The 25,578-nt window shown below is 44.5% G+C and overlaps 1 protein-coding gene across 5 annotated transcripts; it reads right to left on the bottom strand.

The window, feature by feature from the left end:
- Positions 1 to 441: 441 nt before the first annotated feature.
- On the bottom strand, positions 442 to 24,962 carry fbxo38 (F-box protein 38). Of its 5 annotated transcripts, none has more exons than XM_071506906.1 (22): positions 24,813 to 24,938; positions 21,408 to 21,677; positions 20,825 to 21,048; positions 20,257 to 20,390; positions 19,112 to 19,275; positions 17,607 to 17,772; positions 16,768 to 17,043; positions 16,277 to 16,370; positions 14,940 to 15,070; positions 14,259 to 14,429; positions 13,703 to 13,845; positions 12,754 to 12,970; positions 12,191 to 12,394; positions 11,954 to 12,109; positions 10,781 to 11,497; positions 9,523 to 9,623; positions 8,990 to 9,092; positions 8,323 to 8,489; positions 8,037 to 8,182; positions 3,768 to 3,871; positions 2,627 to 2,740; positions 442 to 2,535 (listed from the first exon to the last, which is right to left on the bottom strand). In XM_071506906.1, the coding sequence occupies exons 3-22, from the start codon at positions 20,956 to 20,958 to the stop codon at positions 2,357 to 2,359; spliced, it is 3,621 nt and encodes a 1,206-aa protein (XP_071363007.1). In that variant the 5' UTR covers positions 20,959 to 21,048; positions 21,408 to 21,677; positions 24,813 to 24,938; the 3' UTR covers positions 442 to 2,356. The 5 variants fall into 5 exon arrangements, with proteins under 5 accessions (XP_071363007.1, XP_071363009.1, XP_071363008.1 ...); XM_071506908.1 differs by having other exon boundaries at positions 21,501 to 21,677; XM_071506907.1 differs by lacking the exon at positions 24,813 to 24,938 and adding an exon at positions 22,154 to 22,229.
- Between the last annotated feature and the right edge of the window lie 616 nt (positions 24,963 to 25,578).

The raw sequence follows: 25,578 nt of genomic DNA, 5'->3' as shown, positions 1-25,578 counted from the left end.
GGTCAAGGCCACTGTGACTTCACAAAACATTTTGGCCATAATTCACAAATTCATACACTAATTATGACACAATTGTCAAATAGGATAAAATGAAGCAGTGACATTCTGTAGCCAAAATGTCAAAGGTCAACTTCACTGTGACTTCATTATGTTTTGCAAAAACACTTCTGGCCATTATTCACTGCTGTAACTCAGGCACTCATATTTGTGACTCATATGTCCTGCACATTGGTTGATTGGTGGAGTAAACAACCAGGAGGTGGTGATTCTAGTTTTTATTTATTCTTTTTTTGACGTGTCGTGTCTCAGCCCTTTTGTTCCCTGATGTATATGAAAAATGTACAAAATATATGTTTAAGTCTTGATGTCTTGTGGCCACCTTCCTTAAAAAAAGGGCAAATCTGAATCGAATAAATTCAGACTCAGAAATGAGAACAAAAGTTGTTTCCTGTTATTTTATTTTTCAGTATGTGAAATAGTCTGCTCTTTCTTTATAAACATATAAACACCATGGAAGCAGATCGACATCCATGACACCTGTACAGTCGTCAATACACAAACAGATGGATGGACTCGCATCATATTCAGTCCAACCTGCACACTGAATACTGATCACCTGATAGTGAACATTCACTGTTAGTTTTTAACAAAGTTGTTCAACTTTCTCATCACAAACCTTTTTCCATCTCTGAGCAAACTGAACCTCAGCTGTGTCCACTGCAGCACTGAGCCGTCCACATACCTGACCTGTCAAATCCTCTATCAGACAACCAGTTCTCTGATTCCTGCAAAACACAAGAGGGAAACACATCTAGTCCCTAAAAAGGCTTTAAACAGTTTGATGGTTCAGTTCATGTCCCAACTCCTTTTAGGCATCACAGGCTGAGAGCTGAGCCAGAAACATGTCAGAGACAGGAACATCTCATCGGTCATAACATACAGTCTGAATTTGATTTCTCTCTGAGGTGGAAAAAGGTCTGAATATCCATTCTCACAATTCAAAATTCAGAACTCAGATCTGTTTCCACATGGTCCTGCTCCTCTTTTAAACTTGTCATAGGTCAAAAACAAAAAAGCTAAAGTGTCAAGAACAAAATAAAGCTGCATCATCTGCACAAGCGGCCAACAGGGAGGATCATATCAGACACACACCGTCCTGTGAGTGTGACTGGACACTGCTAAGACCTCACCTGCAAAACCAACACCTCTTAATTGATGATGGTGATAATGATTTAGAGAACAGAGTAGCTCAGCGTAGGTTCTGCTCTGTTCATTCTTGTATTTGTGGACATTCTATTCTTAGTTTTGTGAGCAGGGTTGAACCAGCTGCCTTAATGCTGCTGATTAATGTCATGTCAACATGACAGAGCCATGTAGGTCACATTATATTTTCATAGCTGAGTGAGACTGAGCTGCATGATGGAGTTGATCTGATCCACCACTATCAGTGGACAGGAGTGAGTTATAAAGTCTAGTTCCCTGATCTCTGTCCAATGAACTAAACGTGCAGAGACGACTGATCCCAGCTGCTGGGAGGTTGATCTACAGCTGTTCAGCTCCATCTGGACTGAACATCTGTCTCTTTTTCATTCAGTGCTGAGGTAAACAAACCATCCTCCACCCAGAGCCACCAACATGTCCACATGTTGAAAGATAAAAAATAAACAAAACTTAAAACTGAAATAAAAAGCATAGTTTCTTTGACATTTGTGTCTAAGGCCATTTCAGTCTGTGGGACAGAGGTAGGCAGCCTGAGGACAGGAAGAGATCAGACCATTACTGCAGCACAGCCCCTCACTGCCAGCATGACCAACACCAGCTACGCAGACAGACGGGTCATCACTGTATCAGAGACATGTTCATGATGAGAGCCACTGTTGTCATTCACCAACTGAAAACAGACATTAAGCTGAATCTACCACAGGAGCTGTCATTTCCACCACCTCAGTACTTTTCTTCTTTAACTCAGCTTTTATTAGAGAAGGTGCTGCGACGCTCATACAGGCCTAAAGCATCACGTCATAAACCTCATTCAAATCTTCCAAACACACAGATCATCAGTTTATTTTCCCTGCAACTGATCTTCAGTCTGTCCTAATGAACCAAGTCACAAAAGTGAACTTTCTTTGGAGGAGTTTTGTCAACATGCTCTTGTGTCCAGTTCAGGTTTAGAAGCACCCTCCACTGTAGTTATTCCTCCTCCTGTCCCTTCTCTGAGTTCTCCTGTGAGTGGCAGTGTGTGAGGACACAGCTCTGATCACGGCAAACAGACAGACTGTTTCTCTCAGGCTGTGCTGGAGCACGCCGCTCAGTACTGGGCTCTTCTGTTGTGGTAGACAGGAGTGTTTTGTGCTGTCTAGATGTAGTCATCATCCACAGGTTCTCCTGGTGTGTCACAGTGATGAAGGAAGAGGACCACCACTCTCTGAAACACTCCTCTTTTGCTCTGTCGGCGCTCTGAGATCTCCTCCCCGATGGTCTCCATGCAGATGTCAGCTGACAACTGGCCTTTACGCCGCGGGGCGTAGATGGTGGCTAACACATAACACAGAGGAAAACATTTCATTTCAGGTGTGTACACGCAGAGAACCGCTGACAGACAGGTGGATGCACTGACTGCACTCACTGCTTTCATCGTCCTCAAAGTCGTAGCGGGCGTAGCTGTTGGGGTCAGCCGCTCTCAAAGTTCTCAGCCAGGGGAAGTCTGTTATCATGCTGTAGGGGGCGCCGTCCACCACTCCTGAACACAACATGACAGGGGACAGTTAACAGCCTGCAGCTTCCAGGCTGGTTCTGTCTGGACTGAGGACCAGGGGCTGGTCGCACAAAACACCTCAAGTTAAGATTTTCCTTAAGTCCTAGTTAAGGTTTCTTAAAATATAAAAGCAGCAGAAAACACCCTTAAGTCTTGTCCTTAAATTGAACACACAAGTATTTAAGGTTTTCTCCTTATCTTAGTCTTATACTTAAGGAATCAGAGTCAGTTAAACTGTTGCACGAAAGACCTTAGTGACCAAAGTGAAGGAAAAAAAATAAAGGTTCCTCTGTCTGAACCCAACATGATGAGTTTATGGTGACCAGGAGACACCTGTGCTGGGTCACATGATCATTGGCGTGCTGGGTCACTCAGAGTCTAAACTCTCTGACCATCTGATCAACAGTGTGAAGTTACCGTCAGAACAACATGAGGAGACAGCAGTTCACTTCTATACTGTTACCTGCTTCACAAAAGTGAAAACGAGTATCACAAGTGCTAATGGCAGCAAATCAACGGTCTCCATGGAAACAGTAGGATTTTACCGCTGTGAAATCTTTTTTACTGCTGCAAATGCCTCAACTTTTTTCCTTAGCTAAGAAAACTTTGAGAGATTTTGTGCAGCACCCTTAGTACCACCCTTAGCTAAGGAGAAATTAAACCATTAGTGTCATACTTAAGTAAAAGACTTAAGGTGTTTTGTGCAACCGATTCTTCGTCATCCTCCCTTTTTCTTCCACAGGTCATTTATTACTGCTCAGTGTGTCCTGCCTGCTGTTACTGAGGGAGGAGGGAGGAAGACCGTGACCACACAGACGAGCAGGAAGTGAAGCTGACTGCACTACAGGTCTGGTGGAGCATCAACGTCGGGCCCAATGTTGAGGATGTGTCTGATGTGGACATCACACTGACCTGCTCCTTCAAGGTCAGTTAGTAGCTACAGAGAACAGCCATGTGTGGTTGATGTGTGTGTACAAGTCTTCATGTACTCATGTAGGTGTGGCTGTGTTACCCTCCAGTGTATAGATGTCCCTGCCCCAGGGGTATCTAGGATACTTCTTGACATCCTCCTCTGTCCTGGTGGCCTCTGGGAAGAACTCGTACTTGATTAACTCTCTGAGAGAGAGAGAGAGAGAGAGAGAGAGAGAGAGAGAGAGAGAGAGAGAGAGAGAGAGAGAGAGAGAGAGAGAGAGAGAGAGAGAGAGAGAGAGAGAGAGAGAGAGAAAGAAAGAAAGAAAGAAAGAAAGAGAGAGAGAGAGAGAGAGAGAAAGAGAAAGAGAAAGAGAGAGAGAGAGAGAGAGAGAGAGAGAGAGAGAGAGAGAGAGAGAGAGAGAGTTATTTCATTTAATTGAATGAAACCACATAGGTTTAATGCATTCTTAAATAAATTTCTTCATTGTCAGTAAGAGACTCAAGAGTTTGTCTCATTTCAACATAGGAAACAACTTTTTGAGTTTGGAGCTGAGTAAAATCTAAATTGAACCCAGACTTTACCAGAGAGTTAGGAGATGCAGATGTGTTTGTTTTACAAGAGACGTGGAGCAGAGGAGACATTTCCACTGGTTGCCCTCTAGGCTACAGAGAGATCGTGTCCCCATCCACCAAACTGAGAGAGTAACCCAGGGCAGGGACTCAGGAGGAATGTTGATCTGGTACAAGGCAAACCTCATACACTTAACAGGATTAATCAAAAAAGGCCAATTTTCAATTTGGATGAAAATAAACAAAGAAGTTGTCCCCACAGATAAAGACATATTCATGTGTGCAGCATATATCCCCCCATTAGAGTCCACCTATTATAATGACACTGTTTCTCCATTCTTGAAGATGAGATCAACCACTACCAGGCCCAGGGAAGTGTACTGATCTGTGGGGACCTTCATGCCAGGACAGGCAAAGAACCAGACTCTATTAACCCACAGGGAGACAAACATAGACCTTGCCAAATCAGGATTCCCGTCCCTTCAGACCCCCACAGGAATAACTTTGACAAAACAATCAACAAACACAGGAACCAACTACTACAGCTCTGTGGAACTCTGGGCGTGGACATGGTCATCAGTCGGCTTCGAGGAGACTCGTCTGGTCACTGCACCCACAGCTGTCCTCTCTGCAGCAGCACAGTAGATTATATCGTCACAGACAGACCCCTTCAGTCTGAGAGCCTTCACAGTCAGGCCCCCCAACACCCTGATCTGATCACTGTAAAACTACACTCTACATTAGACAGACAGCTACAGAACCCAGCAAACGATGTGAAACAACCTTATAGATGGACAAACAGCAAGGACGACTATCAGAGAGCAATCAGACATCAAACCATCCCGTCTCAGTTAGACCACTGTCTGTCCACTTCAGAATGAATCAGGCTGTACGACACATTAACAACAGATCTGAAAACATGCCAGATGTATTCAATCTGAACAAGCCTCAGCAGCACAGATCTAAACAGTCAACCAATGGAAAGTAGTTTGATACAGACTTCAGACATCTGAGAAAAACACTCTGCAATGTATCCAATCAGAAACAACCTGAGAACACTGAGCTCCGCCTCCAGTCAGAGCTAAAAGAGAGCAGCATGAGCAGCAACAAGTGGACATCATAGAAGAATCCACCGACTCAAATCATTTCTCTGTCAGAAAACCACACCAAGAAGAACTGGCCGTTCAAAATGGTGAAATATGGAAAAACACTTTGAAAACCTGTATAGTTCAATCAAACTGAATACAGCCCAAAATGATCAGCTCAGAAAACAACAAACTCTGGTGGTTGAAGACCAGATCACTGAAGAAGAGCTGCTGGCTGAAGTCCAGGCTCTACAACCAGGAAGACCAGTGGTTCTGATGGGAGCTTAAACAACATGATTAAATTTACCAACCATAAGTTTGACATCACCAACTTAAAATTATTCTGCAGCATCTTAAACAGCCGACTGCAGGACTTTCTCAGGGAACATAAAGTCCTGATTCACACCAGGACATGGAACTACAGACCACACCTACACCCTCCACACCTTCATCAACAAGCACATCCACCAAGACAAGAACAACAGCTTCTCTTGTTTTGGAGATTTCAAAAAAGCCTTTGACTCAATCTGGCACAATGGTCTGTTCCTGAAACTGATGGAGAAGCCATCCAGCCCCACCCTGTTCAACATCTGCAAAACTTCTGTCAGACCTGGACCTGACAGTTCTGGAAAAGACCAGAATCATGGTCTTCCGGAAATGAGCCAGATGTCAGGGAAACACAAACAGGTTCCTGCTGGGCTCCACTGACACACACACACAGCTACACTAGGGCTGGGCGATATGTCGAGTTTTTAATTTATATCGATATTTTTTCATGCGCGATAGAGAATGATGTCATATCGTTTATATCGATACAGCGCTTATTATGCCATAAAGCAAGACGTAAGTTCATCACTGTCAAACTCAGCTTCTCCCGGCCTCTCTCTACGCGCATGCCATGACGCCCCACCCCTCACAACACATGCCACGACCCCTCACCTCTTCACTACCTACATGGCCCCACCCCCACCCCCTGCACACTGAGTAGACGGATGGCGGCGTAAACGAGATGGAGACGGAGAAGAGCAAAACGGACGCAGGGGACGACGAAGAACTGGTTAGCAAAAGAAAAACAACTGGCTCGGTAATTTGGAGGTGGTTTGGATTTAAAGTGGCAGATGTGGAACAGAAAGACGCGTTTTTTTTAATTTTATTCAAGAAGTTTCTTAATTTAATATATGCTGTTTTTTTCTGCACCATTTAATGTGCATGTTAATCCTGTGCAGCTGCTGAATGTTATTAAAAGCTTCTCAAACTTCTACAAACACTTAAAAAGCAGTGAGCCCAGCTCCTCCCAGCATAAAGCTGTCCACTACCCAGAGAAGATCACAGAGAGGAGTCAGCTGATCCTGATGCTCAGCTCCTCCAGCAGCACCAGGCCTCAGCACAGCCTCACACTGTCTGCACCAACTACATGATCGCTCAACAAAAACACCAGGTACCAGAAAAACACAACACCAACTTCACTGGTACCTGGCTCTAAACAGACACACAACAGCAGACTGTCTGACCACTGCGAGGACCAGAGACTGAGAAAGACTCTGACCAGGTACAGACTTAGTGATCACAGCCTGGACACAGAGAAGGGCTGACACAGGTAGACCTGGCTGCCCAGAGAAGACCGGAGACAGGTGGAGACAGGTGGAATCAGGTGGAGACATATTGCCAATAAAGCATGCCATAATGCCACACTGTACCAGTGTGCAGCAGTGCGTCAGGATACTCTCTGTTGTGCATCCTGAGAAGTTTATCAGCAGTGTCCCCCGAAAACAGAGGGTCTGCTGGGCCTTGTGGACCAGGTGTGAGCTGTTCTGGCTCCACATCAGGTCCTGGTACGTAGAACCTGAAACTGGCCACTCGCTTCATGATGATTTCTTCTGTTTTTTATGTGTTGAGGTTCAGGTCGTGGTCCTTGCTCCTTGCAGACCGTGTCTGGACCTTCCCCTCGAAGGATTCTTGTTGTTGTTGGATGTCAGACCCACTGTGGTTGTGTCGTCTGCAAATTTGACGAAGGCGTTAGAGCTGTGGGTGGAACAGCAGTCATGAGTGAAGAGGGAGTAGAGTGGACTGAGGATGCAGGCTGGGAGGAGGCTGGTATTGAGGAGGGTGATGATGGAGGAGGTGCGACTGCCCAGCCTGACTGCTGGGGTCTGTTGGTTAAGGAGTCCCTGATCCACAGGGCTCCTCCACCTTGTGTTTGTCGACCAGTTTCTCCAGGCTTCTTCAGAGGATGCAGACCTCGATGTGAGCGGACACTCCCTGATCACTTGCGGTCACCACCAGGCCCAGCTGCCTTGCTGCTGTTGATGTTAGAGACTGAGCTTGTGCTGCTGAGAGGGAGCGGCTGGTCGCTCTCTAGTTGGAGGTTGTGGCAAGGAAGGTGCTGAGCGGGTCAGGGAAGGAGGGGTTGATTGATGTGGGGGTGTTGTGACGATCCCTATGCCTTACCATGTGGTGTGGGGGTCATTTTCCTTAAAGTCGTCCTCAGTGCATTGTTAAATTGAATAAAGGTAACTTGACAACAGCTGCCCACAGTTGAGTGTGTACATTCAGTGCACAACACGTTAAGAACTGTGACTCTTTCTCTCCATCTGTAGAGAGCTGTCACCATGGAAACAACACAACCTATCAACAGTTCTCTGAGGTTCAGGGATTACATGTGGCAAAGAGGGACAACAAACACTGTGTGAACAGCTGTGTGAAGTCCTACTCACTGGCTGATGTTGGCGATGGTGTCCATCCAGCTGCGGATGCGGACTTTGTTGCGAATGTTTGGAGGGTTGCTGAACTCGTGCACTATAGCAATGTGGTAGGGGTAGGGCCCCTGGAAGAGCTGACGCTCCAGTGCTACCGAGTCAATCTGAAGACAAGTACAGACACGGAGGGTCCAGAGAGGGCAGAGAGGGAGAGGGAGGAGAGGAGAGGCGGATCAGATAGAAGCCAGTACCATTATGAGAGCATGGGAAATGTTTGCCTCTGCTGACATCACAGATTACAAACCTGGTGCATAGGGCGCATGTAGATGATGCGATTCCTCTCTGGAGGCATCCTCAAAATCTGATCCAGGACCTGCTCCATGTCCAGCTTCTTACACTGAGCGTAATCAAACCTGTTGACAATGGGGGCGCTTTCTACTCTCAGCTGCTTCAACACTCGACACCTGGTGGCTGCAGAGACGGAGGACACAGAGACACAGCAGTAAGGGACTGGACTCTGAGTCTCTGACAATTTTAGTGGACAAAAGCACTTTCTGATTACATTGCAGGAGCTGTAGGAGTGGTTGCTAGGATACTGTTCCTGCTCAGTAGTGGGTTGATTTTTCTCCCCATCAATTATTCATATTAAAAACATGAGACCATAAAGCCCAGGTTGAAAAGGTTGACTTTGGTCGTGACTTACTCCTGTGGTACCTCCAATGTTACAAATCCCACATTTGTACCTTTCACAGATTGGGCCACAAAACCACTTAAAAATGTAATCTGTGGGAAGATAATGATCATGCACCAAACAGGGACTACAAGCAGGACTTTAGACTTCAGTCTCCTACATGATGTGTATGAGTCAAAACTTTTCTAAATAAACTGATGAAACATCATTTCCTCCTGTAAATGCAGAGAAATCAGACAAACATCGGTTGAGTCATCAGATGTCAGCGTCCATGTGTTACCGTGAATGAACATCATCTTGGGGCAGTCTTTGAGGACGAGGTCAGTGATTCCACAGTTGGTCATAGTGATGCCCACCAGGTTCTTGCTCTTCAGAGATAAAATCTGCACAAACAAAAGCATGACAGTGTGTCAGTCATACTAATAACACAGCACAGGATATCATCAGGACCATCTCCTGGATCAATCTACACCTCATGATGCCTGTGGTGGGCTCACAGTGTCATTAAAGATCCCTCCCACTCTGTCAACCTCTTGTCGTCTGGATGGAGATACAGAAACATTGTGGCTCTGACTTGGCTGACTGTTCTCTGACACAGGGTCAGACCAACCGCAGGTAAGAGACTATAGTCTCAGATTCACACTAAAATGCTTCAGCTGGATCTGGTGTGGAGCTAAACACCAGAGCCTTGGACCTGGTGTCAGTGCAAACTCTCCTCCTCATATCAATATGGAACCTATACTATAAGGACCTTTAAAACTGAAATGTCATTGTGGAAATAACTGTCTACATATTGTGTGAGTTTGTGTGTACCTGTACGTGGTCGTCCTCAGTGACTGGGTCTGAGGTGCTGGTTGACTTGTCAGCCATTCGTTTCCTCCTTACTGCTACTCGAGGTCTGGCTCTTGAAAGATCTACACAACACACACAGATATCACCTTAACCAATACAAACGTTCACATTTCACTGCCAACCAACAGGCCATATGTTCACAGCTGTAGACAAAAAAGTGATGGGTGTACTCCACTGATTGAGCACTGTCCCTCCATAAATCTGTTTAATCCTAACGGACAGTTAAAAAAATCCTCTGCATCTACACTGTCAGTGTGGGGGGTGTTCTTCCTCCCAGGACATCTTTACACCCATCTGGTTTCTGAGCTGTGTGTTCAGTGTGCTGTTTTTTTATTACTGGTCTTATACTGCAGTGGCTCTTGGATTTATTACAAAGTGATGATGAGATGTCATGACCTTTGTTTGGTTTTGGTTTAGGTCTAGTCTGCATTTCCTTTTTAAGTTTGTTCTACTTTGATACTGATGTTTAGATCAGGACAGGAGTCTTTTAAAAGTGGGTTAAATATCAACGTGTCGGTTTTATGTTCGTCTCAAAGTTTAGTTCAGAGCAGAGATGTTCAGATACCATGTTTTCTTCCAGGCTCCGATACCTGAATCTGTTTATCGGTCAATACCGAGCACTGATCTGATACTATACCAGCTGTGAACTACTGACCCTGTATGGATGTGATATGATTACTGTCATTGTTGTTAAAGCCTTTGTAAAACAAGAACATCTACATGAACAAGAACAGATACATGAAGCCATTGACTCCATTTTATCATCTAATTTGACTGTCAGTCATAAAACAATAAATCTTGAAATAAATAACTCTTCCTACACTAGTGCCACCCTCCAAACTAAAGCCTTACATACTGCACACTATGCCTTTTCACTGGTTGCTGATGTTTTGTAACATTACACTATTTACTAACTTCCTGTATCAGCTACTGTTTTAGAGCAGCGAAGAAGAACTGACCTCCAGGCAACTGGAAAGTTAAGTGAGTGTGAAACTATAAAGTTTATTAGTAAATTAGGTGCCATCAGGTCAGTGTAAGTCATTTCTGATACTAGTGTCAGTACAAGAACGACTTTACTTCAGAGACACAAAAACACTGACTGCACACAACTTACCAACACAACCAACACCTGACATGAAGGCGCAGACCTGAGCCTACAGCAGAACGCTCCTCCACAGTGGACAGATTACATGTGTTCTCTTTGTAACTTCAGCCTTACCTGCATCAGGTACCAGGGACACAGAGGACATACGGGTGCGAGACCGGGTCAAAGGTCGTCTAGGAACAAAGTCCTGGTCTCTGGCCTGACCATGATGTGAACCTGAACTAGTAGCAGAGGCGGGTCGTCTCTCTCCCTGTCCAGGCTGCAGTGCTGGTCTCCTGGGAGCATGGTTTACTGCGGCCCCTCTGGGATCCAGACTGTCCAAACTGGCAGGACTGGAGCTCGGCCTCCCCCCAGCCTCGCCTGTGTAACCGTCTCCAGTTTGTGCTCCAGAGGGTCCCTCTGAGCTGTCGATAGTCCTGCCAGTTCCTGTGGCTCTATCAGTGGTTGTAGTTGTTCTGTGGGTGGCGCCCGCCACCACCCTCCCACATCCACCTACTTGCCTGGATGTGGCTGCCCCAGGTCCAGTCCTGACCACAGAACCAGTCACTGGCCTCACTCCAGTCCTCACTGCCGTCCCAGCACTCCCTGTGCCCTGTGCTGTCCCGCTGTTGGCCCCCGGCCTGGTAGCGGTCCCCCCAGCCTCAGAAGTGTGACCTTTGCTGCTAGTCCTCCTGCTGGTCTCCCCAGCAGCCTTCATGTCTGCCTTGATCTGTTCACTGGTCACCTGACAGCTCTTCTCACAGCTGCTGTCTGACACCTGAGCCTTCGTCTGCTCCACTGCCACCGATACAGTGCCGTTGTTGCTCCGCCGCAGAGGAGTCTTCCCTTTACCTGGAAACACACACACGTTACACTGCATGTTACGAGGGCACTTCCTTGTCTTCACAAAATAAATTTGACTTCTGTCTCTGTTCTGCTGTCTGTTGTGTAACTGTGCCCAGTCTACACCCACAACCAAAAGTGACACACTATGCTACACTATCAAACACACTAAGTCAGTGTCCACTTGTTTTTATGCACATTTGTAATTTGCACATGAAGAAACAGAGGAATCATAAAAAAGTGAAAGAGACTGACAGAATGAATGATGTGATGAGATCAGGTGAGTGTGGAGCGATGATGAGGAGGCCGAACCTTCCTCACATTAAAACATGAAACAAACAGAAATGTCAGATCTCCATCGTCTGAGCTTTGACGAGATCTGTAATGACCTCATCTTCTTCTTCTGTGGTTTTAAGGCACAGACTGACTTGTGACTGCTGACTTTGTTGTGTGTTGTGCTGACACCTTCTGTACAGGAAGCTGGCTCCTGCAAACAGGAAGCTGGCATTAGCCTCGACACCAGGCCTTCCTCTTCCTCGCTATCCGAGTCTGAGATGACCAGTGGGGGTTTGGGAACGATGGCATTAGCTGGTCTGCACTGCTGGACTAAACCACTGGGACCTGGAGGTACAGAGGACACGTCAGTAACCTCATTCAGAAATGAGTCTCATTCTTTAACCTCTGAGATGAGCGGCTCCAGACCTGCTTGTTCCTCATCGGGAGGTTGTGGTGTTCCTGCTGGACGACTGGCCCCGGGGGCCACGTCAGCGCCCTCCACTCTCACCCTGCCCTCCGCTCCTTCCAGCTCTATCTGAGGCTCAGCCTCCATGTTCTCCTCCTCCAAGATCACCTCCTCCTCCTCCTCCTCTTCTTCCTCATCTTCCATCCCATTTACTTCAACTGGTGCTGTGAAAACAAACCAACGTCTTTAGATGATGTTCCTGCTCCTGTTGTTTGTCTGTTGTTGACATGTCTTATGTGACTGAACAAAATACAGTGATGTGTGTGTTTTTGATCGTTTGTAGCACAACAGTTCCATGTTGAGGTTAAACTGCCATAACTCAGTGTTCATGAGTCTGACTTCACATGTTGCTCATTTCAGCTTCAGTTTATGTTTGCACCGTTTCTAATAAAACTGTCAGTACAGCTCGGACCAAAGATAAAAGTTCATAACAAATGAAAATGTGAAAAAGTGAAGTGAACCACAATCCATGATGGTAATGAGCTGCTGTTGTGACAGCTGCTGCTCCTCTGGTGGAACTTGCCGTTACGCTGCTGCTGATGTTGTTGCTGTTGCTGTTGTTGTTGTTGTTGTCTCTGGTTGTTGTTGACAGGTGGAGGAGCAGGAGGCAGGTTGGCCTCATTGTTGTGGTGGTGGTGGTTGTTGTTGTTGTCGTTGTCATTGTTGGAGTTCTGGTTGCTGACCAGTGCTGAGGACACACCAATACCAGTTCCTGCACTCAGGCCCACCCTGGCACAGCCCTGACACACAGACACAGACACAGACACAGACACAGACACAGACACAGACACAGACACAGAATGTAAAACAGCATCAGTACATACATGAACAGCCACACATCAGTGATTCATATAACTTATATTTTCTTCTTCTGTTGTTAATGATAAGCTCAGTGTTTCAGTTGTGGCTGCTGTGGCTCCACAGCTGCTGATAACAACAAATCCAGCATCGTGCACCAGCTTCACACTAAATGCATGTGACTGAAGTTTCAGGCCTGTGCTGTGAAACTACAGCTCTCTGTGTAACATGTGATAATGCTGCAAACATGGAGTCATCAGAATGGATTTTTATTATTAATTTTAAAAACATTTTTAAAATGTTTTTATAGTTTGAGTTTTCTACCATTTCTGTTAAATAGTCTACACAGCGGTTAAGATTAGGAAAAGAAATGGAATGAATTAACCTTGACCTAGGTTTAGATGTGGAAGTTTGGCAGCTAAAACACTTCCAGGTCCAGACATAAACCAGTTCCAGCATAGTGAGCTGGTCTAACATGTCTAACTGGTGTTCAGTTAGTTGAGATCTGGTGACTGTAGAGGCCACATGATTCATATCATTTACATACTGGTCAGTGTCATTCAGTGGAAGCAGCTTTTTCTTGAGTTTGTCACCGCATCCATATCAGATAAAAGTACGTGCGTGCGTGCGTGGGTGCGTGCGCACCTACAAGCGTTTATGAACATGCTGTATACCTTGGGTGGTTCTCTAAACATCTGGTCCAGACAGATAAACTCCAGACTGGGCAGCAACTCTATGAACTGGGAGAATGATTCCAGTTTGATGGCGTGACAGCGAACAAGAGTGAGGTCAACGAGGCGGCTCCATCTGGACTGATCTGAGGACAGAGACTGGCAGAGTTAACAGAGCACTGCACTGACTCACTGCTCAGAGAGGTGACAGACAGCAGCTGAAGTGTCCACTACCCTCTTCATCATGTAGGCACACTGAACTCATACGTGTGGACATGTGACTGGAGCAGTGAGGACTCGGGTGCAGAGGTGGACTGTGTCCACAGCTCCATTACAGTCATGATCCTCTGGATCAAATATTACTCCAATAAAAGTGAAAGCTGTCCAAGTTTTTAGTCAAGTTTTTACTTCAGTTAAAGTACTGGACAACATGATTTTTTAAATACTTGAGTGTTCAAAAGTATTTTTTTAAGTCAACACATTTACAGAAGCTAATGACTCTGTAGAACCTGTGGAATAAGGAGCTTGTAGAATATGATGGCGAGTGTGTGTGTTTTACCTGTGATCCAGTGGTGAGGGTTATGCAGGTGAGGACAGTTGTAGATGAGCAGGTACTTAATGTTAGTGAACACCTCGTTCACCACCTTTATGCCGATATCAGTGATGATGCCTGGGTTCTCAATGACGTCAGCCAGACCGTACTTCACCAGCTCCGAGTGACTCATCTTACCTGCATTCAACACACACACACGTTTTTCAGAAACGACACCTATAAAATTTAGAAGTTGTAATTTTTACTGCAGATTTTTTGGGCATTTAAAAGCCTTTATAAGACAGGACAGTGAGGAGAGACAGGAAACACAGGAAGAGAGAGCAGGCGAATGACAGGCAGCAAAGAGGACAGGCCAGGAGTCAAACCAGGAACTCACTGCTTAGAGCATTTCTCCCCTGTGGTATGTGCCCTTACCACTCGGCTGTTGGGTCAGCCCAGACTTGAGAATTTTATCTATTGCTGTAATTTATCAAGTCACAAGCTTTAGTACAATGCTTAAGAAAAACTGATGTGAGTTCAGTCACAGCAAACTGTGAGAGTCTGGAGGACTGCCTAATGAATCACGCTGTGGCCTGAAGTGTTCCTCAGAAAATAAATATTAATAAAAAGGTCAGGGGGTAAAGTAAAGGAGGGGCTGGGAGAATCATGCTCTGAGCCTGGTGATAACATCAAAGAGGAGGAACTAACATTGCAGCAGGAACTCATCCACATATCCCAGATGAAGGGTCTCAAACTGTGGAAACTCTAGTTCAGCCATTTTGAGAGCTGAGAAGACTCCATCTTTAGTGAGCGAGGGCTGGATACGCAGCTCATGAAGCCTGTGGACACACAGAGGTCAGGTCATCACATGTCTGTTTTACCATATTCCAAGTTCCAAACACCTCGGTCAATGTTGACTTTTACATCGCATGAATATTAACAAATTCTTTGTTTTCAAATAACTCCAGAATATACCTTTAAAAGGTTCTGTAAACAAAATTATAGCAGTAAACAACTATTTTCTGTGTAAAGATGAAGAGGAGTGATGACGTCCTGAGCACAGAACCATGTCACATCCCCTCTGTGTGTGTTGTGATCCAAGTTTCTCTGATCTCTGTTTTGGTAGCCAGTCTGGCAGCATGTCCATGTCAGTGCATGTATGTGTGCATGATAGTGCACGTAAGCCCTCCCCACACATTTAGAAACAGACACAGTGCAGTAACGCAGCATTCAGGTGAGAATGACCTTCCAGAATCTGCTCCACTGAAGAGACAAAGAAAGAGCTGAGACCAGAGCACAGGAGGACTGGACTCAGAACTACAGGCTCAGACCTCGGTCAGCCGGTGGACCATCAAAACATCCAGAAAGTTTTTGCCGCCAGTGTCATTCATTCAGTCAGTCCCAGTGGATCAGTGGATCCAGCTGGACTCAGAACTGGTTTTCTTCTCCTCCATGTGTCAGTAACTTGATGCTACATAATGTTAATGTCTGTTTCCATAGTGATGGCTACAGTAGCATGATAACGTTAGCCGACTTGCTGTTAACCATATTACAAATGTGTTCAGCAAATGTTGCTATTGCTAGCTAGCTGTCAGCATGGATTGATGATTGTGATTAGGTTGTTTTTTTGTTGGCTCTTGTGTCCACAGGGTAACTTTGTTCAGTTAAGCTTCTTGTTGTGTGTTCAGTGGACATTTTCACTGAGCTTCATAACACCTTACTGACTGAGAACGTGAAGGGAGGGGGGTTGTGGCTGAGGATGCGTTTGTTTTGGTCTGAGATGCTGGTGGTCTAGTGCAACATCTAGTGGCATGAGGATGGTTCACAGAACCTTTGAGTAAAGATTATAAAAATAGACAGAGAGAAGATGGTGTGATAATTATTCTGACACCTTTCTGTGTCTCCAGATATTTAACATACTGAGAACATCACTGAGCTTCTTCACTTCCCTTTGTTACAGACTGAACAGAGATTAAACATCATCTCCAACATTTTACTTTAAAACATGAGTGTTTTTCTCTGTGTTAGTTTAACTGAATGAGCACCTGCGTGCAGCAGTGATGATCAGGTAACCCAAGTCCACCTCCAGAGCATTCTTACAGGCTCCAAACACAATGGTGTGGAGGTTCCGAAATCCTCCTGGAAACACGGAAACACACACACACACATACACACACCAGAATAAACCAGCTGATAGTGATAACGATCAAATACAGACGACAGAGGAAAATGACTGTGATACTGAATAACAGAGAAAAAAGAAGAGGAACAGGAATAAACTGATAACAGATAAAATCCTCACCCACATAAATTACTAACATTTCTTAGGTAGGACCTGAACTGTTTTCATACTGTGCCACAGAGAAGATACATGTAAACCATAGAGAAGGTCACATGCAGCGCGTTTCAGTATTAATCTGATTAAACTCCATGTGAACACGTAACAAATAACAGTGAATAAAAAGCAAAACCCTCAGTGAGTCCTACAGACCACTTTTATCCAGTCTGACAACATGTCACTGAAACACCTCCTCACCTGACCTCCAGCTGTCCTCCACCACATGTTGGATCAACCCTCCCAGGAAGGGAACCCTCACCAGCTCCAGCTGCTCCAGGTTCCGGGCTGATGCTAAACCAGTAACCAGGGGAACGTATTTGAGGGAGTTGGTTGGTCCTGCACAGTTCCGCATGACAAAGGTTCTCAGGCTCACACACAGGAAGTCCTTAAATGGCTGTGGTTTGGTGAGACGGACCCACTTCAGGTAAAGATGGCGCAGCATGGACACACAGGGGATCTCAGGGACATTCACACCTACAACAAACCAGTGCAAAGTGAAGTACGTCAGTGCATCAGCTGGAGCTGACACAGCATGCCCCCCAAATTAGAAGACTAAAACATGGGCTCAAATCATTGTCAGTAAGAGTTTGAGCTCATAAAGTGATGGTCACATGATTCCAAAGTTTGTGCGACCTTTGATTCTTCGGTGAACCAGATGGGTTTAATTATATTAGATGTTGCTGTAGAAAATAATGGTAAACATTTAATGTGCTGATGTGTGTGTGTGCAAACACAGCTGAGTCACAGACAAGCCTGCACCACCGTCCATATTAACATATAATATAACATATTAACATTTGCTTCACCTTTCAGGCAACAGGAAGCACCTGCCCCATGACTGGACTGTGCTTTGGGATTGGACTGCCATTGTCCAATCAGATTCAGATGTAAAAACGGGATCAAAATTTGTACCTGTAACTTCAGGGTTTAATACTGTGGGAACTGTTTTTACTGATTTTATTCTTTTTTTTTTTTTTTTTTGTGTTTGTGTTTCAGCCTTAAGGGGAAGTGTCGGTTTATTGTGGGATCCTACTCACCCACAAGATGCAGGGTCTGGATCTTTGCAGTTATGGGGATGGTCAGTTTGTTCTCAGCAGGAATGGGGAAAGCTCCGTTACGGTTGCGGAATTTCCCCAGTATGTGAACCTGAGGCATGTAGTTCCATATGGCTTCCACCAGCTCCAGATGGGACGTCTCCACACCCTGACATGAGTTCAAATAAGGTTATTTGACAACAAGAAGTCTTAGCTTCAGGTCCACTTAACAGCTTTTTCCCCCCCATTCAACCACATCTTGCAGTTTCCTCAGACTCCACCCACACTAACACATTTTTATTATTATTAATTATATAATAATTTGTACTATTGTAACTACAGTTGCAGTGTTAAAATGCAGAACTTAACTGAACAACAGCTGTGCGAGGGTGATGAGACCCCGACAGACTGGAAAATCATCACGTTTGCTGTGTGTGGTTTGTAACGGGACCAAACACTAAAGGTCATTTCACTTGGTTAAAAGGCCGACAACCTAAAACAATGAAGCCATCAGTGGAGCCTGGGGCTGCACAATTAATCGTAATAAAATCCAGATCTCGATTCACACCACTATGCGATCTCATTTCTAAATGACAACGGTTCTTCTGCATTTTATTACATCAGCTGCATCAAAACAAGCGCTCCTACTTTACCCCTGAGAATCTCAAGCGCTCCATAATCCTGCATTGTCTTTGCTTTCTCGCTCAACCAATGACATTGCGGCTTTACACCACGTGATGCAGTGTCGCAGAAAGTCGGCAGTAGAGGAGTAGACCGAATGAGAGAGGTAGCGGCGAGTGAGTATGAGATAAGCAGAGAAAAGTTTGTGGTAAGGAGATATGAATACGAAGAAAAATACGAAATGAATCCAGAGGAAAACCCATGTGATAGTGGTGGAAACCAGCTAACCGATCCCACCGTGCTCATACCGAAAAATTCAGTGGTGTGGAAGTATTTTTGATTCAGGCAAGACGATGAAAGTCTGTCTGAAGTACAGTGCAAGCAGTGTTTTGCCATAATAGCAGCACCGCAGGGTAACACCACCAATGTATCACCTTAAACCACAAAGCGCAATATGACGAAGCTGTAAAGGGCAAGAAAACAAATGAAAATGCCTGTCTCCCGACAGTTCAAGGTCTTCTAAAAAGATTGCTGTTTTTGTTACCCTAATTTAATGGTCAATTGAATGTTACTTTTCTGTTCTCAGAAGTTGATATAACGGTCCTGGATCAATCATATGTTTGGCACAATCATATGTTTTGTTGTGCTGACTTTTGCAGGTTAATGAGTGCAATAAACATTTACATTTGAAAAAAAAAAAAAAAAAAAAAAAATCATGCAAGAGAATCGTGATCTCAATTCTAAGCAAAAGAAATAGTGATTCAGATTTTTTCCAGAATTGTGCAACCCTAGTGGAGCCACTTGGTGCTGTTGGTTAGATTGAAGACCTGTGTACTCCTGGCTCTATGTAATGTGTTCCTGATGCCGTAAACACACTCCGTACTGACCAGCAGATTGGGACAGGCCTGTAGTGCCTCCAGGACTCCAGGTATACTGAAAGCCTCGTAGCCTCGGACTCGTCTCCTCTCCAGGTACCGAGGGTGGAGGCCATACAGCTGCTCCAAGTCTGGCATCTTCTTCAACAAGAGGAGGAAGCTGCTGTCTGTAAAACCTGAAGCAGGAAACACAGTAAACACCACCAAACTCTCAACATGTGAAAATAACATCTGATAAACCAGCAAAAACACGTTTTCATTTATAGTCCCACTCAAGTATAACGGAACAGCTGCTTGGTTTATGACCCGTTATGTGAAATGATGACATCTGTATTATACATACAGTTCACAAAGCTCTACAGGTGTATGAATTCTCTCACTGCTGTGTCATAACAACATTCCTAAATGCTGCTGCTGCTATATGCACCAGATCCAGATTATTAAACAGGAGCTGCAAACTGTACAAACTCAGATTAACACTATAAATACATCTGTTTTTTGTTTTTTTTTTTTACATCAAGATCCAAACATTATTTACAGAGAAACTGATGAAGATGTTGATAAATGTTCTCACATTGTTGAGGAAAGTGATAAAAAAAAAATCCTGGATCAGCTGAAGTTTGTCTGATGGACTGATGAGACTGAGGGTGAACTGTGAAGAACATGCAGCTCTGTGTGGTGTAAACAGGTCTCTGCAGACCAACATGAAAACCTCCTCCCACAGGTGGAGCAGGTGGATGTCTGCTTACACCAGACATCCTGAGAGTCTGTCTGAGCTGAAGCAGCTCTGTAAGAGGACTGGTCCAGACCTCCTCCTGAAGATGGAGCAGGTCTGATCAGCAGCTACTGAAGAACTGGTGTCAGGTTCAACAGTTATTAAATCCAAGCCTCACTGACTGTTTCCACAGCACTGAGGAGGTTTAATGGCTGAGTTCAACAAACACACAGATTGTAACTGTGTGTGATATCAGCTCAGAGACACTCATGAAGATCAGATCATTTAATAACCAGTTAATGCAGAAAGCCAGCTCATTCAGGGGTTCACTCACTTCACCTACTACTGTCTCATTTCTGCAGAAACCCCTCATGTACTGGTGAACTGCAGCATTGAACATACTCTCAGTTATTTGCTTAGTGATTACAATGGGGGTTTTTACCTGCAGGCATATACTCCCACCAGCGACCAGCACACAGATCCACCACTTTGACCACTCGCAGGTACAGAGTCACAGCTTCTCTGAGCTTCCTGGACAGACTCTCCATACACATGATGTCCTTCATGGGCAGGTACCTACAAAACAAAAAGGTGTTCAAACTTTAAAACCTTTTGCAGCCTACACTTAGGTCAAGGGGTCACACTTATTTCTGTGAAGTCACCTCTGTGATGACATGAATACTGAGAGATGATGTGTCAGGGTTGTTGGAATAGTGTTTATATTGTAGTATCTGTTGGTGCATTAGAGCAATGTCTCAACAACAGGACTGTTTTATGGCAGTGTTGATTTTTATATGAGTGTGATGAAGTACCTTGACTCTTCAGGTAGATATATTCATATTTCATTAAAAGAGAAAATTTACACACTGATATCACCAGCATGCCTACTTGTATATACAGTGTCACCCATAGTGCTGACATCCTTGTCATGGTAATAGTCATGCAAGATACATGACTATAAAAAGAAAGAAATTCTATATGAAGTACACAACAGAGTGGTGTCAGCGTACCTGAATATATGACAGAGGACTTCATGGGACAGCTCGTTGATGTAGTCCTTGGGCTCATTGGGACTCAGGACCAGTTCTCCTCCACTGCTGCCCCCTACAGGCTGGAGTTTAGAGGCCTTCCTCCTTGGACCCATCACTTCTACGTCACAGCTCAGGCCTTTACACACACACACCTCCTCCCTCCTGCAGTTTGGGGGCTCTATTTCCCAGCATGAACCTCAGTTCTAGAGACAGCATCACAAAGGAAGGCAAGTTAATGGGAGCATGGGAGGAGTATACAGAGACAGAAGCAGCTTCTCATTGGTCTTATTCCATGTGTCCCTCACTCATCAGGTGACCTAGAAACGGACTTATTTCTGTTCGCAGGCAGTAGGAAGAATAAACAAGGCCACACAGCCTTTTATTGTATCTGTTAGTGACTAGATACTGAAGCTCATCACCACAATATGCAGCTTTACTTTGGGACAAATAACACAACCAACTTGCACATAACACTTTAAACGTTGTGTGAAGTAATCATGCAAAGACTGGATTCAGTAAAACACACACCACATACAGACGGGTGATAAATGAAAGAACAAACCAACATCAAGTGTCTCAGTCAGGAGTTGTTCCACCAGAACAGCTTCACTGCTCCAGGTCTCTGATTCTACTGCAGGATGAAAACCATTCTTACTAAAGATATCCCCTCATGTGCTGTTTTGATGATGGTGGTGGAGAGCACTGTCTCACATCTCGCTCCAACATCTCCCATGGGTCTTCAACTGGACTGAGATCTGGTGACTTCAGGTCACGGCATATGATTCACATCATCTTCATCCTCATCAGACCAGTGTCAGTGACCCCTCATGTCCTGTGGACGGAGGCACTGTCATCCTGTTCCTTCATTCATTTCTCAATTTTTTAATTTGTCACCATCTGTCCATCACCATATTCACGATGGCATGTTGGCTCTTCCTGCTTATTCTTCTCCCTCTCTCCATAATTGTAATGACATTACTCAGGTTTTTGATCACTGTCTGTGCAGATTAGGGCTGGGCGATATGGACCAAAATTCATATCTCGATATTTTTTAGCTGAATGGCGATATACGATATATATCTCGACATTTTTTTCCGTGTAATAACAAAGCAGACAGTCCTAGTTTGAAGCCACATGGGCCAGCCACTTTTAATAACATTCAGCAGCTGCACAGGATTAACATGCACATTAAATGGTGCAGAAAAAAACAGCATATATTAAATTAAGAAACTTCTTGAATAAAATTAAAAAAAACGCGTCTTTCTGTTCCACATCTGCCACTTTAAATCCAAACCACCTCCAAATTACCGAGCCAGTTGTTTTTCTTTTGCTAACCAGTTCTTCATCGTCCCCTGCGTCCGTTTTGCTCTTCTCCGTCTCCATCTCGTTTACGCCGCCATCCGTCTACTCAGTGTGCAGGGGGTGGGGGTGGGGCCATGTAGGTAGTGAAGAGGTGAGGGGTCGTGGCATGTGTTGTGAGGGGTGGGGCGTCATGGCATGCGCGTAGAGAGAGGCCGGGAGAAGCTGAGTTTGACAGTGATGAACTCACGTCTTGCTTTATGGCATAATAAGCGCTGTATCGATATAAACGATATAACATCATTCTCTATCGCGCATGAAAAAATATCGATATAAATTAAAAACTCGACATATCGCCCAGCCCTAGTGCAGATATGACCTCTCCTCCAGGCTCTAGCAGTACTGTAGCAGTCCCATTAGTGGAATATGAGCTACCTTACTATCTGACTAATTGAACAATGCTGCACTATAACCCTCTCTGCTAGAGTTGATTTCTCCATCTGCTCCCCAGAAACGGAAGATGAGAGCAACAAGCAAAAACCAAACGATCCTCCACATGAGCAGTTTTAGCTCTGTTTAGATCTCTACCAGCTCCACAGATGATCACCTGACTCCCGTCAGCTATGTTTACCAGGCACTTTGTAACTCTGTCAGCCACATGGTTCTTGGCCTTGAACTGCAGCGAACCAATGACAGTCTCATAAAAACAGATTCATACGTCATAGAACCTCAGGAACCAATCCTGTCAACTTGTGGGGACGGGGGGCGGGGCTAAATACACCTGAAACCTTGTCAGCACAGAGAGCCAGAGTTAGCATTAGCACAACCACTAACACTACAAGCTAACAAACAACATAAACAAATAAAGGATGCTAACTACACTAACTGTTCTGATCTGTCTGCTAATCTCTGATCCTTTTCTCAACAGACTCCTCATCTGAGTCTGGTCTGACTGAGTCTCTCTGAAGTTTCCTCCTCTAACCATCTTCATACTCTCTGCTCTTTCACCTGGACACCTGGAGCCAGCAGGTGGTGGGCGGGGCCAAGGCCTGATGCAAGTTTTTCAGTCAGGAAGTCAGAGTAGATGAGCTTCAGACCAGTTTTCTTTTTTTCACTTTTTATGTGGGAAACCAGGTTAACTAAATATTAATCATAGCAGAGGATTTTTTACATAGTTTAAAACATGTCTGGAGGAATTTTAAAGGCACTCTTTGTAAATTTTCTCTTTCCAGGAGCAGATGGAAGTGATGGTGACTGATGAAGAGCTTCAGCCATTTTTGTATTAAAAACACAAGAGGTTATAATACGTCCTCAGAACAGCTACGTCTTCAGGGCAGACACTACAGTGACTCAATATTGAAAAGTAATGAGGTGGTCCGGCCAGACCACTGCTAGCTGGTGAGCATGCTAACTTCAGTAGAAGACAAAGAAATGACAAAAAGAGAAACAAAACAAGGGTTAAAATTGCCGTTACTTTCCACCTCTTAGTGAGTAAAGGAATAAAGTTTGATTCTGAGTTCCTTCTATACTGGTTAGTAAAAAGCTGTTAATGCTAATGCTGACTACGTGACAATAGCAAAACTTACAAATAGCTTTAATTCCAACTGAAGGTGTGGGGTTTGAATGATGTATAATATTATCCAGTTTTACACTCTTTAAATGAAAAGATTTTTCTCTATCATCACTATTGTCTCATTAGTCCCAGATTCATTCTGCAGCCGGACAACTATCTTCAGACACCAGAGGAACTAGTCCTGCCACAGATGGTCTGGCCCCCACAGAGCCCTGATCTCAACAGCATGGAGTCAGTGTGTGATCACATGAACAGACAGAGACACTGTGACTGAACTGTTACTGGTTTAAAGGCAAAGCAGGGTCAGAGCAGAAACTGCTGGTTTTTACTCTGCACTCTCGATGAAGCTCACTGAGAAGTAAAACTATTCACAACTTTATTTTTAAAAAATGCTCACTTTACTGTAAATGTGTAAAACTTTGGTACAGTGCTATAAATGCAGTAATAAGTCAATAGAGTACACCTTTAAATTAAGTATTGCATCATGATCAGGGATATTTCTAGTGATGATATAATATTAAACCCAGAGGGATTTGGCTGATGTGAAGTCCCAGCACCTTTCTCCTGACAGCTCCACCTGCTCCGTCAGTACCGATGCGTTACCGGACACTACGCTGCTGAGGCTGCGTCCACACACCAGGTGTGTCCCAGCAGCCAGCCCCGGTGGAAGTTTTGTGCCTGGAGTTTGTGCCAGTCACGTTAGGTTGGTTTTAGGACCACAGTGTGCAGGTGGAGTGTAAAAGGAAAACAGCTCAGTAACGACAGGTTAACGGAAACACTCTGTCACTGCAGCTACAAGACAAACAGCCTTAATCATGTCTGTTAGCCCGAAACCAGCGGCTCTCCACCGGTTTACAGTCCGCTGACAGTTACACCTTCATTTACAGCAGGACAACTGGCGTTAAACTGAAGAAACACACCTGTCACACTCGTCTCACGTCTTCATGCTGCAAACTTTAGCCTGCTCTTTGTCAAAGCTAGCTTAGTTAGCATAGCCACAGCTAACACTGTACACAAAGACAGCCCCCACAAGTAAACACACGGACTGAAAGTGTTCGGCCTTTAGCGGGGCCTTTAGCACTGCTGCTAACGTACCGGTTTGTTTCTATCACAGCCACTGTGATGTTGCTCTGCGTCCATCCTGCAGCTTTACTGCTAAACACGGAGCTGCCTTCATCACTTCTCCCTCTTCTTCCTCTGATTTCATGACGGAGGCAAAAGACCAAACGGTGCTTTAGCGCCACCGTCTGGTGCGGAGTGTGACGCAAACTACACTGTGGCTAATTGAAATAATGCCTAGAATCCAAATTGGTCCAAAGTAACTGGCTCATGAGGACGTATGTAACTCCTGAAAAATTCAGTAAATTCAATCCTGGTATCCCAGACAGTTGTATAAAATGTAGAACAGAGAACGGTGCATTATTTCATTATGTGGAGGTGTAAATACTTAGGCCCCAAAGAGATTTGTATTCTTGGCCTCATTTCATTCTCATGGGCCTCATTTCCTCAAAGCATTTGTCCTTAAGAAATCGTGACAGTATTTACCAAATGAGACTGTAGTCCTATATTTTTTCTATAATTCGTGGAAGGGATTGAGTGAAGTTGTTTCAAGATCGACTCGAAAGATACAACCGTACCTCTCTGGAAAAGTGATGTATAATGTTCAAAATCATTAAGTGATACAAAAATAAAATATAAAAAATAAAAAATAAAGTGGAATAAAAATGATTAAGAAAACAATCATGACTTATTCTCTTTAGGATGTTGTTTCCCCTTAGACACAGAAACAGATAACATGGAGGCCTGTGTCCACAACATCTGTGTAAAACAAGTTTATTTCTCTAAGGTTCTTTTTGGACAG

Source organism: Trachinotus anak, unplaced genomic scaffold (genome assembly GCF_046630095.1).
Source record: "Trachinotus anak isolate AG129_WGS33_773 ecotype Australia unplaced genomic scaffold, CSIRO_AGI_Tana_v1 ptg000021l, whole genome shotgun sequence".
In the NCBI taxonomy this organism is placed as follows: domain Eukaryota; kingdom Metazoa; phylum Chordata; class Actinopteri; order Carangiformes; family Carangidae; genus Trachinotus; species Trachinotus anak.
This window is presented reverse-complemented; position numbering and strand designations above follow the sequence as displayed.

Bases quoted from the DNA above. Each gene is read 5' to 3' on its own strand.
- fbxo38 (XM_071506905.1), bottom strand. From the start codon at position 20,958: ATGGGTCCAAGGAGGAAGGCCTCTAAACTCCAGCCTGTAGGGGGCAGC. The intron at 11,498-11,953 runs GTGTCAGCACAA...GTGTGTTTCCAG, and splicing joins GCCAGCTTCCTGTACAGAAG to GTAAAGGGAAGACTCCTCTG. The intron at 3,872-8,036 runs GTGAGTAGGACT...TCTCTCTCTCAG, and splicing joins ACCATCGCCAACATCAGCCA to AGAGTTAATCAAGTACGAGT.